Source organism: Danio aesculapii, chromosome 10, assembly GCF_903798145.1.
Source record: "Danio aesculapii chromosome 10, fDanAes4.1, whole genome shotgun sequence".
NCBI classification, from domain to species: Eukaryota; Metazoa; Chordata; class Actinopteri; order Cypriniformes; family Danionidae; genus Danio; species Danio aesculapii.
The window spans coordinates 21,098,114-21,111,553 of record NC_079444.1 but is presented as its reverse complement, the minus strand read 5'-3'; the positions used below and the strand labels follow the sequence as shown (position 1 = coordinate 21,111,553).

Genomic DNA, 13,440 nt, shown 5'->3' with positions numbered 1-13,440 from the left:
ACCAACACTTGTAGCACTTATTAATTATAGTAAATGTTACTAATGCATTATTAAAATCCAGTGTTGTGCTTGTTAACATTGCTATTAGTAATATTAATATTTTTAACATATATTTTCACTAACGTTAACAAAGATGAATAAGTGTACTGTAGTAAATGTACTGTTCATGTTAGTAAAAAGGTTAACTAACATTAACTAATGGGATCTTTTTTTGTAATCTGTTACCAGTTGACCTTAACTAGGGTTCAACAAGGTTTATAGTGTTGTGCAACTTGGGATTAGATTAGGGATGTGCGCTTCGTCTAATTTCATTAGTGTTTGATGAAAATGGAAATCTGTGACTGAAACAAGCTGCTGAAAAATAGGTTATACACATGTAATGCACTTGCCTTGGATTACGATCATTGCACATTCAACTTAATCATTCATTTATTCAAAATTAGAGACATATTAATAACTGAACTGATTGGCAGCATAGGACCAATAAAGGCAAACTCAGTATTATTAAGAGAATTCTTCAAGTAATCTGAATTAACTAGGTCAGCTTTGAGTTGATGTTAAATTATGGTTGTTCATTTACAAGGCAACTGGTTGCTCATCTGTTTGATTGTGCTATTTTTGTACACAAATGATAAAAAAGGAAGAAACAAATAACAGACATATGTTCTGAGGTCAAAATAAATATAGTGTCGACTCCTTTATATCATAAATGCAGACAGCTAGCTCTCTGCAACTCTAACATGGTCGCCCACTGAAGCTAAGCAGGGCTGTGCCGGATCGGTGCCTGGAGACCAAATGTAAAATCTACGTTGCGGCCAGAAGTGGCTTTAGTGGGGCCAGAAGAGGGCGCTCAACCTGTGGTCTGTGTGGGTCCTAATATAGTGAAGTATAGTGAAGGGGACTCCATACTGCTCACTGCTGTCTTTTGGATGAAGTGTTAAACCGAGGTCCTGACTCTCTGTGGTCATTAAAACTCTTCGAAAAAGAGTAAGGTTTTTTTTTAACCCTGGTATCTTGGCCAAATTTGCCCACTGGCCTCCTAGCCATCCCTATATCATAATTGGCCTTAACGCTATGTCTTCTCTAGACCAATCAGCTGGTGTGTGGTGTGTGGTTTGGCGCAATATGGCTGCTGTTGCATCATTCAGGTGGATGTTGCACACTGGTGGTGGATGAGGAGATTCCCCCCAATATGTAAAGCCCTTTGAGTGTCCAGAAAAAGGCTATAGAAATGTAAGGAATTGTTATTATTATTATTATTATTATTAAATAAAACATTATTGTAAAAAATTCAATAAAAGCTGGTATTTGCAGTGGATTTTAAAACCATTGGTCTAGATCCAAACACTATTAAACTATTAACAATTACATGTTTGTTTGTTTGTTTTTGTTTTTAAAAAAAGTAACCAAATAAAAAAGAACATGCATATCCATGTCATTCAGTACATTTATTGCAAAATAAATTCAGATATGATGCATGTTATCACATAAAGTATCACAAAATATCCCAAAGAGAGCAAATTTCATAGGTACAAAACTGTGATACCGATTTTTTTTACAAAAAGTTGTTATTTAGTGACTTTTACACAGACTTTTTAGGTACATACATTTGTGCACTGCAAACGGTCAGTAGTATTAATTAATTTGGGTTAATTTAACATTAAAACACAAAAGATAATTACCTAGAAACTATCAAATTTGAAAAAAAAAAAAATTAGCCATATCATTTATATATATATATATATATATATATATATATATATATATATATATATATATATATATATATATATATATATATATATATATATATATATGTATATATATATATATATATATATATATATATACCAGAATTTTCACTCATTTGAAAATGACTTTATTCTGTAATAAAGTGTATTTCACATTTTAATTACAGTGTGTTTACCTAACAAAGCTAAGGCATTTGTATTAATACCATAAAAACATTTTATTCATTAAAAATGATAATAGGAAAATGCATGTGTATCTTGAACTTTATATTGGCATATACTGTAAACATTTCAAGCAGCTTCAGCTAATTGTGTAATAAGCAGATCCACAGATATTTGTGTTTACAATTTCTCTTCCTAAAATATGACTTTATTTATTTTTATTTAATTGGCCCAAACTTGACTCCATCTCTGCATTATAAAATTGGCTGGATTTGTTTTTATTAGTCCAGTAAAAAATTGCCATTCTGAATATTGTCTAGATTTGCCTTCATTTTACAATTTTGAGGCATATATTTGGAGATATTACACGTCTATAATAAGTCCAAGCAAAGAATATCTTTGTCTTTTTCTTCATCTCTTCTTAATTAAGTTCAAGCAAAGATATTTTTGCTCTTCCAACATTTTACTAATTGGCCTTTTCACAGTCTATGAGCATCTACATGTAGTAAGTCTGATTTAGGTCTCACAGTTGTATTTGATTCACTCTGATTAATTCTATAAAAATACTGCTTTGCACCATCTGTTTCACGCTACAAATTCAGTTGTGCTGCAGCTGAACAAGTTCTTTCCGCATCTGTGGAAAAATGCACATGCAAGAATCATTCCGATTCCTGACCCCATCAGAAACCCTCACAAGCGTCATGAAATCATTTTGCTATTTTTCCAAGCCTCCACTGTCTACCTACACCTATAAAAATTCAGAAAATGTATCATGAATAAAAAGAGCACGACCCCGTGCACATCTCCAGCATGCCCTCGTGGGCTCATGACTGAGGTTGAGAACCTCAATGTGAATGAATATGAGTGAGAAGCATGGTACACAGAGTGGAACGGCTCCTGAGAAAGAGCACATGTGGTTGGTGGATTACAGGGTGTGTATGTGTGTGTGTGTTAATGTATCTCTCTGTGTGGCTTCGTTAGAATGAGGTCACTGGGTCTCGGCCCTATTTAATTAATTAGGGAACAGTGGAATGGAAAATGGATAGCAATCAGAGGCTCACTAATTTCAGACCTGCCAATCAATAAGCCGTAGTGCTGGATTCTCCTTCAGGGGCCATAGTGGGTCTCATTTTGAGTTGAATGTAGGATACCAAATGCCTGTATATACATAAATATTCAAGATATGTATTTTGAGGGTCCCAAGGGGCACAAATGCATAAAAAAAAAAATGAATCGCACAATTTTTCCACTAAACCTCCAATATGTGTATGGCCATGCAGAGATTTAAAGCAACTGTCAATCCACGCTATGAAAAACACACACACACACACACACATTTCAGTCACCCTCACAGTCACATCACTTGAAGGAAATCAAACCAGGAGAATCTGACCCACAGTAGCCACTAAAGAAATCCCAGTATGCAGTGCATAACAACAGCAGTGTGCATAGCAACAACTGTCTCTCACATAGCAACCACACCACAGTGCATAGCAACCACTGGCAGCTCTTTGTGTATTCCCTGTTAGTTGCTTGCATTTGACGCTAGGTGAACTGCAGTGTCTTTGTGACTCACCCGGTGGAGATGAAGTAGAGCGTATCAAAACAAGTTTTGATTTGCTGGTGTTTAATATCATAAACTGTCATCATTAAAGATGGCTTTTTTTCTTGTGTGTGTGTCTTCCTCTCACAGATATTCGTTCGTTGCCTGATGTTGCCATGACGGGGAACTGCAGTCAGGAGTGCAGCGAGCTGGGTCACTCAGACGCCTGTTGGATGCCCGGTCAGCCTTCGCCTGTTCGCAAGACCCGCAACCCCCCTAAACTGTCCACGTTTGTGCCTTATCAGGAGAGGGGGAGCCTGGGTCGCCTGGCCAATGGGAGCGTGAGGCTGGGAGGAGACGAGAACAGGCCACGCCTCCCACCTTCCCGTAGTGCCTACTCCAGTAGTGAGCACGCCCCCAGTGACCACGCCCCACTGGAGGAGGTGCCTCTGAGTGTGACATCAGAGTTCCCGCCTACCAGCCCCCCCTCCAATCACGCCTCGAAAAGAGAGATTTACCTGTGAGATAACCATGCCCACCATCTTTGATTGACGCACATCAGAAGTTCCAGAGACACGTTGCGCAAAATGCGAACATCGAATCTGCGACAGGATCAAATATCAATCGAATAGTGGAAAACACACTATTGTCATCAAAGTAGATTTATTTATTTATTTTATTTATTTATTCATACTCTCATCTATTTATTATCACTTTTAACATGTCGTTTCTTTTAAACTTTTGTACCGTTTTTGCATACCGTCATCCGACTAACTGACTTTTAGCTTCGCTAGCCTACAGAATGTCCATGGGTTCTTTTACTAGACTACCAAGTGCTGTAGTGAGCAGGAGATACTGCTGTAAAGGGTCTTGAGCCACATAGAGTGTCTAACACTCTTAACTTGATCCTGTCCTCAGAGGAGAGCAGTCTTTATACGTGTAAAACGCTGTAAATACATTTGTATGGTGTATATATGAATATATCTCTCCGGCTTGAGTCTAAAAAAAATAAATAAAAGGTCAAAAGTTACATCTAAATCAGCCTGAACACCTTAAGTGTGTGTCGGTGCCACTGCATTTGAGGGTCTGAGCGTTTGTTATGGGATTGTGACGTCCTGACGGTGCTCTGTGACCCTTGCCGTGCCCGTCTAGAATTTAGATCTGTATGTGCGCTGTATAGTTTGTGTGTAGGAGTGCATTTAGTGAGGGCGGGCGGTGGGTTTTAACAGCGATTAACTCGCTTTGACAGACCTTAACATATGCCGGTGAGCGCGTCAGGGGACCTACCGTCACAAAAAGTAACACATGTGGCTCCTGGCACATTAACACACTATTCAACAGATGAGAATGTGTGCGCATACTTTCGTGTCATGCGGCAGAACTTGTGTTTTTTGGCACTGTGAATCTCTCCTGAACTCCCACGGTGTAGTGCAAAAGCTACCTGGCACTGGCAAAGACGCCTACGGCTCACACAGCACAGCCTCAGCGAGGAGGAGACCACCTGCCTCCCCTCAAATTATCAGTTTCGTTAACTTGATGGTGTGTTAGGTCCACAGACGCGCCTCGTATCCATTCCATTTTGGCCACAGTCATAATCACGGTCTTGTTTTGGTTGTTTACATGGTTTTAAATGAACTCTTCGTGTCCTATTTAGACTTTGTTTGAAGAACAAATGTATTAATGCCTTAAAAACAGTTGTATATAACAATCACAATGGACAAATTAGACTGAGAATCCTGTCTTGTCTTTGGCATGTCAATTGTGCATGTTTTTTTTCCACACAATCAAAAAAATGGCAAACAGTTACATCACCACATTTCGCCTGATTCTTTTTCCGCATTTAATGTCCTGTCCTCCATCGATTGGGTATTTCTTTCCTTTTTTTCGTTGACACTGTGCTGACTATCTAACTTGCTCTAAAGCTGTGTCTCCCTCCATGTTTGAGAGAATCTCTGGGGGACCATTTTGACTATCTAGTGTGCTCAAGGACCATAAATCTGATGGACATTATCATTATTATTGCATCACGGTGCATTGCCTCAATATCTCTACTCTTTTTCCCCCGCACCTGCTGCAGCACGGTACCCGTGTGTCTGCAGGGGGGTCGACGAGGTGTACAGCAATGGGCATTTCCTTAATTAGGGTGAGTAATGAGTGTGGTGCAGTTGGCATATGTGAACACTCCAGCCCCCCCAAAGGAAGCACAGATCCCCAATCCGAACGCTTCAATTGTTGAGTCGCGTTTTTCACTGCACTTACCTCATCGCGACTGCCTTCAGCACCTCTCGCCGAATAATTACGTATGGAAAAGACTGGACGTAGCCATGATTAAATAAGGCAGATGATTATCCCACCCTAAGGAAAGAAAGCACATTATGCTGTTTTCAAAGCCATTTAGTGACTCTGATGGGGGGCGAGGGGGAGGGGGGTATCCAGCAAGTGTCATGATCCGGCGTAATTAGCCCAGCTCGCTTTCCCTCTTCTCCGCTGCAAGCGCGCTCTTCTTCCCAGGCGAACGTGTGAGATCGCTGACCTGGACTTAACACGGCTAAAAGATAGAGATGACCACAAAAGTCTACCACCACTTACAGGCTTTCATCTATTCAAACTCGGAGTGAAGCAGGCTTTGACCTTCCTCCACTCCGGTGCCAGCCTGAGTCAGATAGTCTGAATTGCAGGTTTAGACTCTTCTGGCTTCATCTGGGCTGTTTTAGTGCTAGTAATTCTAAGGCTAGACTCCTCGAGTCCTTCTGGGGGACGGACGGAGGAATGTCCACTTCTCGTGGTTGTTTTTTAAACTGGTGTTTAGATGTGTGCTCTTTCGCTGTTAGATGTCTGGATGTGACGAGACGACCATAACGAACGAGGGAGTCTTATTCTTCGTCCTTAGAGCGAGACTTTTCTTCATAGAGTAACGGAAAAAAACTGGTGTTTGTGGTAAACATCTCTTCAAAAGTGTTCTGTACATAGCTCTCCACATCCTCCCCCCCGTGCGTGGTGTCAAGCAGGCGACGCGTTGAGCATGAATTCCAAAGATAATTGGTAGAAACCGTTTACTGTTCTTGCTGAAATGTTAGTGCCGGTTCAGAAACCTTTTCTTGAGAACAAAAGCGACGTTCACTGCACAAAACTCATCTTCACCATTCACCCCAAACTGAAGACAGCTGCCTTGAAAGTATGTCTTTTGCAGGAGAGTTCAAAACTTGTTATCCTTAATTGTTGGTTATATTTATATAGGACTAAAAATGCTTGTGATGATCTGTTTTTGTACAGTTTTATGTACATGCAAGTGAAGCTTTTTAAATCTTACAACAAAAGCCGATGGCATATAAAAATCGTAAAGTGTTTATTGAGATATGTGCACATCTTGCCTTGGATGGATCGATCTTTTTTGCAGAGTCAGTGTGAATGTGGCCGTCGTATGCCTGCACCGTAGTCATTCACTGGCTCCCGTCACAGAGGGCTTTATCAGATTTTATGTTTATTGTGAACAGTGGGTTGTCCGATCCGACTTGTTTGTTTGATTCCCATGTGTTTCGTTTCGTTCCGTTTCCGCATGTTGAAAACAACCCCCTTGTAATAAGTCCTTGCAAAGTTTGTAATAAAACGAGTGAGAAAAAAGAACAAAAAACAAAGAAATACATTTGCTTGGTGAGTCATTGTTTAAGAATGAATCTAGGGACTGTGATCTCTCCATAGAGCGTTTTCATTAATAAAGCAAATTGATCTGACAAAGATGTAAGACTCTTTTTTTTTTTTCTTCTCCCCTCTCAAATTCTGCGTCTCTTTGCCTGTGTAAACAGAGAAAGAGCTAAAGGTTACGCTTTCGCCAGACTGACAGAAACTTAATAGAACAGAATAGCGAATGTGAGATCTAGCTCTCACTTCACAAAAGCTGCCCATCAATATTAATGATCAAAAAAGCGCAAGACCCTGAGTTTTCTCAAACCTAATTCTCTCCTCTACAAGGAGTTAAACCGTTACACCCAAGACCTCCCAGTACTCGACAGCACAATAAAGACAACGCCGTAAAGATGATAACGCTCAGATGAAAGACAATAAATCAATCCGGCTTTCATTTGGTGCGCTGTCTTTATAGATATGCCACCACGTAATTCGCGCACCTCTGAAATGATAGCTTTCACTGATAAAAATAAATGGATGTGAGCCAGCGAACAAATGCTCATAAACAAGTTGGAAAAGAATACATGAAGGAAAGTGAGGTAAATACTCAAAGTATGAGAGAGAGCAAATATGAGAAATGTAAGTCACACGGTCGAGCTTTCAGAAGGCCAAACTGCCACCCGATGGTCCTCGGGAGAACTACAGCACCCCGTTAAAAAAAGCCAGAACCGAGGAGAAGGATTAGCGTTTAATACCTGATACTCAACAGTCAGGATTAATGAATCAGATAGCCTTCCTTTCTGCTGGTGTTCTTCAGCTTCTTGTTGACATCACCTACAGCGTGCACACGTTCCCGAGGACGTCGGATGAAACGAGCGGAGCCGCTTGAATAATAATTGAGATCAGGACGATAGTGGACCACATATAGAAGCACATTTCGCAGATAGGGATGCTCGTAGCGGCTTATTTAACAGAGGCTGCGATGGGAGGACCCACTGAGTTTTTTTCATTAATCTCCTTCTAATGGATAGGTTTTCGCTTCGCCTCGCACTCTGCGGGCTGGGCTTTAAAAAGGAGCCGTTTCGCCGGTGTTTTGTTTACGTGCGGCTGGGGCATTTGTTTCTTGTTACAGAGGGAGCCTCGGCTCAGGCAGAGAGGGTCTTTCTTCAAGATGAAACTACCCCCTCGGCTACTGCCTACTGTTGATCCGCTGTTGCCATAGAAACCTGGCCCCTCTCTCTTTTCTGTTGCTCATGTTCTCCCTCACCCACGCTCGTTTCGCTCTCGCTCGCTTCGTTAAGCGCGGTGCTGCTGGCAATTAGAAGCAAAGCCAGCGGCGGGGACGGCTGCCTCTCAAATGTACTCTCCAATTAAACACTGTCAAATAATGGCGTATCTCAAACCGCCGCCTCCCGCCGTCCCCTCCTATCACACGACACATTTGTGCCTCTGAAAAGAAGGATAGTTTGAATCATGCCAAAATAAACAGGCGCAGAGATCAATGTGCGAACGGATTCCATCCATTTCCGCCAGCATCCATAATGATGCCGAAGGCGGTGCGTTGTGTTTTTCCCGTAGTCACAAGGCGCTAAAAACTTGATTATTCTTTCATTCAGCAGAAAATGCGTGTAGCTGCAAGCCTTAAAAAGGTTTTCTCCACAGTATTGATTGCACATTTTTCAGGAAAGTGAGGTGTTTTACAGATCGTGGGCACTTAAGACTCATAGAAAATTGCTGGACTAAAGCCCTCTCATATTCAGCTATTTGTACTGCTGTCCTACATATCGACTCTCATACACTATAGACGTAATTGGTGCATTAAAATCAATGGCGCAATTTAAACAGCATCATCATTAAAAAGGTTTACTGTACGTGCTAAGTCAATAAGCACAGCGGGGATGCTTCGGAAGTCGCAGGCGCAGGCAATGTGGTATATCAAAAAAAACAAACTCATTTTGCGTCAGTTTTCATGCAGCGTTCTTTGCACGCCTTTCTTGTCAATAAAGCGTCTCTTTGTCTCATTTAACACCCGATTAGGTCCCACATGAACTCAATCTTCCAATCATCTATGATCCCGAAACAGCCTAGAGCCATCCATCAGCCTTGACAAACACGGCGACCGAACGCCACACCTCACGCTAGTGCCTTCTCACCCATTCACTGGGCCTTCCACAGTCGCTTAGGCCTCAGGAGGCTTCTCCTGTATGTTCAAGTGGAAAATCACTTTTTGAATAACTACTTGTCCCTCTCCCACACTAGTTCACTGCCTCGTCTGTGGCATTCTGCTTGATAAAAATGGCCAGTAGCTCATGACTGGCAGAGAGAGAGAGAGAGAGAGAGAGAGAGAGAGAGAGAGAGAGAGAGAGAGAGTTATAGGGTACTATAAGAGTTCACATTTGTGGACTATAGTCCAACAGGAACTAATATTTAAAGACATGTTTTATTGACCCGCTCTGTTTGTGTTTGTCGGCTTGTTAAAGGGATGGTTCAGAGTGTATTTTTAAGGCTTGGTTGTGTTTATGGGGTGCAAAGCAATGTGTGCTCATGCTTCATTTGTAGAAAATCACGTTATTTTTTCATATATCTTACTTTAATTATATAAGCAGGGTTTCTGCGGGGTCTTAAAAAGTTTTTAAAAAATCTAAAATTTAAAAATCAAAATTTTAGGCCTTAAAAACCCTACTGAAAAAAACAGCTTAAACCAGCCTAGGCTGGTTGGCTGGTTTTAGCTAGTCGACCAGCCTAGTTTTCGAGGGGTTTTGGTCATTTCAAGCCTGGTCTTAGCTGGTCAGGCTGGAAAATTACCAGCTAAACCAACTTGACCAACCTAGCCAGGCTGGGACCCATCCAAAACCAGTTGTGTCCAGCTTAAACCAGGGTGGTCAAGCTGGTTTTAGCTGGTCATTTTCCAGCCTGACCAGCTAAGACCAGGCTGGAAATGGCTGGAAACCAGCCTGGAAATGGCCAAAACCCCTCTAAAATCAGGCTGGTCGACCAGCTAAAACCAGCCAACCAGCCTAGGCTGGTTTAAGCTGGATTTTTCATCAGGGAAGTTTTCAATTCGCTGTTCTCGGTCTTAAATATTTTTGCGATGTCCATGTAACGCTACATCTAATGCTCATTTCAATAATTTTTTGTTGTTGTTGCTTGGTTTTCGTAGTGTTGTAGTTCTTTATTTCACTAGTCCTCATGTAATTTGAAGTATTACAACTACAAATGAGACCAACATGCAATAGCCAATCAGATTTCTGTTATTGAATGTGATGTCATCGCTGTGTTTGCAGAGGTTCGCTTTTGGTGTGCACGACATGATTTCGGCTGGCGGAGTGACCAGATTTAGGGTGAACAGTTCGCACAGCATCGCGTTTGATTTGAGTTGACTATGAATCACTTTAAAGAGATTTAGTCTGAAACAGGCAGTCAGCGGAGGTGCGCGATGCGACACCAGTCGAAAGTATTAATCAGCCTCAAGATGTTTTGTTTTTCTTTCTGTAGTTCTATGGTGCATATTACCTGTCTTTAGTACTGTTCAATTTAAATAATTTTATTTTATCACAAATTTTTTGATTTTGCATTTTCTCTTGCGTGTTTTTGATATTGTGACAGGTCTTAAATTTAATACTTAATGTTTTAAAACCGGTCTTAAAAAGTCCTAAATTTGACATTATGATATCTGCAGAAACCCTGTATACAGCTACTCAGCTAACATTAACAAATGACTGTCATATTTCCTAGTTCCTCTGAAAGCCCGCCCTCAAGAGGCTCTGATTGGTCAGTTAACATAATGTGCTGTGATTCACGGATCGGCTTCATGTCTCCAGGAAGCGTCTCTGCTATAACAATGCATCTGACCACGCCCCTTTGCTGCAAGGGGTGTCTGCTTGTAGCCTGAAGGGTTTATGACATCATTAACCCAAATGTTTTTTTGTAGTCCCCAAACTTCGTTCGCTGTAGGCTTCCCTAAGCTAACTCTGTAAAAGCCAATGTCTCCCTTTGCTTTGAAGTTTGTGCGTATTACATTCAGAGATGTTGTTTATGTTCACACAGCTACATTACACATCAACTAAAGTTTAAAATATGATATTGTAGTGGACCACCCCTTTAAAATGGATTATTGAAATGGGAAAGACATGGCGGAGATCTAGAGAGAAGTCGCTCAACACTTCCCTGCCCACCCGCTGAGCACCGTCACACACCTTGAGACTCGTTTGAATTCATCTTCTAATCCTGGAAACATGACACTTTAACATTAATCTAATTTACTGCAAGTCTCTGCCCAAAGGGAATTAAAAACAGCTTTTCAAGCCACTGGCGTACATGGATTCAACAATGTCTGAGTCACCTGCGTGTGTGCATTTATACCTGAGGAATATTTATATTCTGTAGCTCAGGGTTTTAGATTCTATGTCTGTACAGGAAAAAACAGGTTTGTGTAGAAAGTCACAAATGCCGTAAACTAAAATTATACTTAATTACACTCGTGGCACTCTGCAAGCTACACACAAAGGCACTATTTATTAAGCAGCATTTTCTACCAGAAATGAATTATTCCATCAAGAATATTTTCTTTTTACATTTGTGAAGGCAATTTTAGGATTACAGTGTTAATTGCATCTTGGTTGTCTTTTATCTCGGATACTTATGTTCAAGCAATTATGTCAATCAGTTAACCAATATCTGGAAACTGTTAAAGCTCGTTACAGGTTATATGACTGCAATATGACAGAAATATTACATTTATTTCTCTTGCTAGTTTGATAATAATCATTCATGTTGATTTAATAGAGTACATATATGGAAAACTGTTTAGGTTTTTTATTTTCTAGATTTTTCTAGGTCAAATACTAACGTCCTATGATGATAAGATTCAGTCAGTGACAAAGCTTCAACATCTAAACATTTCTAATCTGCTTGTTGTGTGACATCACGCGAAGTGGTTTCTGGGTCCAAGCACTCTATCAAACTGTATGGAGAGACTCAACAAATGGTAATAATAAATGTTTACAAAGTGATGTACTAATTTCAAAAATCATGATCCCAAAATGTATATATATCCATTTCTAATATCAGATGGCCAGAATGTGATTTATTTTTTTGTGAATTATTAAAATATTGGTGTTTGTGATGCAGCTAATCCAGAGACTGTTGTGTACACCATAATTTTATATAACACTTTATTGTGTGATATGACTAAAAAGTGGTCATAAGCGAGTATTTTCTCAATTCAAATGAGTAGCGGCTTGGACCTGGAAACAGTAGTCCATATGTCACCACTTAACAGGTGGATTGGTCATTGCATTCATAAGCTCAACAGTAACACAGTGCAATGACACAAATAAGTGAATACATAATAATGATAAATGTAATTATGCAGGGGGATGGTTTTTGTGTGTGTGTGTGTGTGTGTGTGTGTGTGTGCGTGCGTGCGTGCGTGTGTGTGTGTGTAGCCATTTTGCCACAGGCACCTTTCAAATGCCAACCCTGTACACTTTATTACTATGCCAAGTGTCACTACAAAGTGAATCAATGAATTAATACACATAGACTGTAGTGGAATAGACAAAGCTTGTTTATTTATTCAGTATTTGAATATATAGTGTAACCGGTTTTTAAATATACAACATTAAAACAATTATTCCTTAAATGTACAGTGACAGTGTAGCATTCAATTCATATTTATTTCTGTAGCTCGTTTACAATGTAGATTGTGTCAAAGCAGTTTAAGATTGAAGTTCTAGTAAATTGAAACTGTCAGTCCAGTTTTCAGAGATGAAGCTCAGTTTAGTTCAGTTCGGTGTGGTCTAAGTTTCACTGCTGAAAGTCCAAACACTGAAGAGCAAATCCATCAATGTGCAGCTCCACGAGTCCCAAACCAAACATCTAGGTTACATTTTCAATCCAGGCTCATTCTGAAAACGTAGTCCCGTGGACGTTTCTGGAGACCGTGAAATACTGTTTTTGTCTAACCTGATTTCTGGAACCACTCTTCCCCGGACTCGAACCCGGTCACCGAGCTAACTGGACAAACTGGTTGTGGTGGGAAAGCCCTCCAAACGGAGGTAAGTGGTCAGCCGATTAAAAAAAGTCGCTTAAAAAAACGAAATGCAGCCATACGGACCTCCGGCTACATAATTCGCCGTCTCCAGAAACATCCGCAGGACTACGTTTTCAGAATGAGCCTGTGTTGAACATTTCACTTGAAGGGCGTTTTTACCTTTATAATCATGACAGGACACATGTCATGGATTTGAAGGAGACTTTATATATGCTTCTGACATCTGTCATTAAGAGTCATTTACAGTAGTTGACATAAACAAGTACATAACGTCCTGTCTTTGATTTTGCTATGACAACTTGACA

General features: G+C 40.4%; 1 protein-coding gene across 1 annotated transcript in view; it reads left to right on the top strand.

Annotated features, from left to right (window-relative positions):
• Positions 1 to 7,191, top strand: part of pcdh1a (protocadherin 1a) — a 134,414-nt gene extending 127,223 nt beyond the window's left edge. Inside the window, exon 5 of the mRNA XM_056467013.1 lies at positions 3,605 to 7,191. Coding sequence (XP_056322988.1) covers positions 3,605 to 3,980 — 376 coding nt within the window. The 3' untranslated portion in view covers positions 3,981 to 7,191. The remainder of the gene's footprint in view (positions 1 to 3,604) is intronic.
• The last annotated feature ends 6,249 nt before the right edge of the window (positions 7,192 to 13,440 follow it).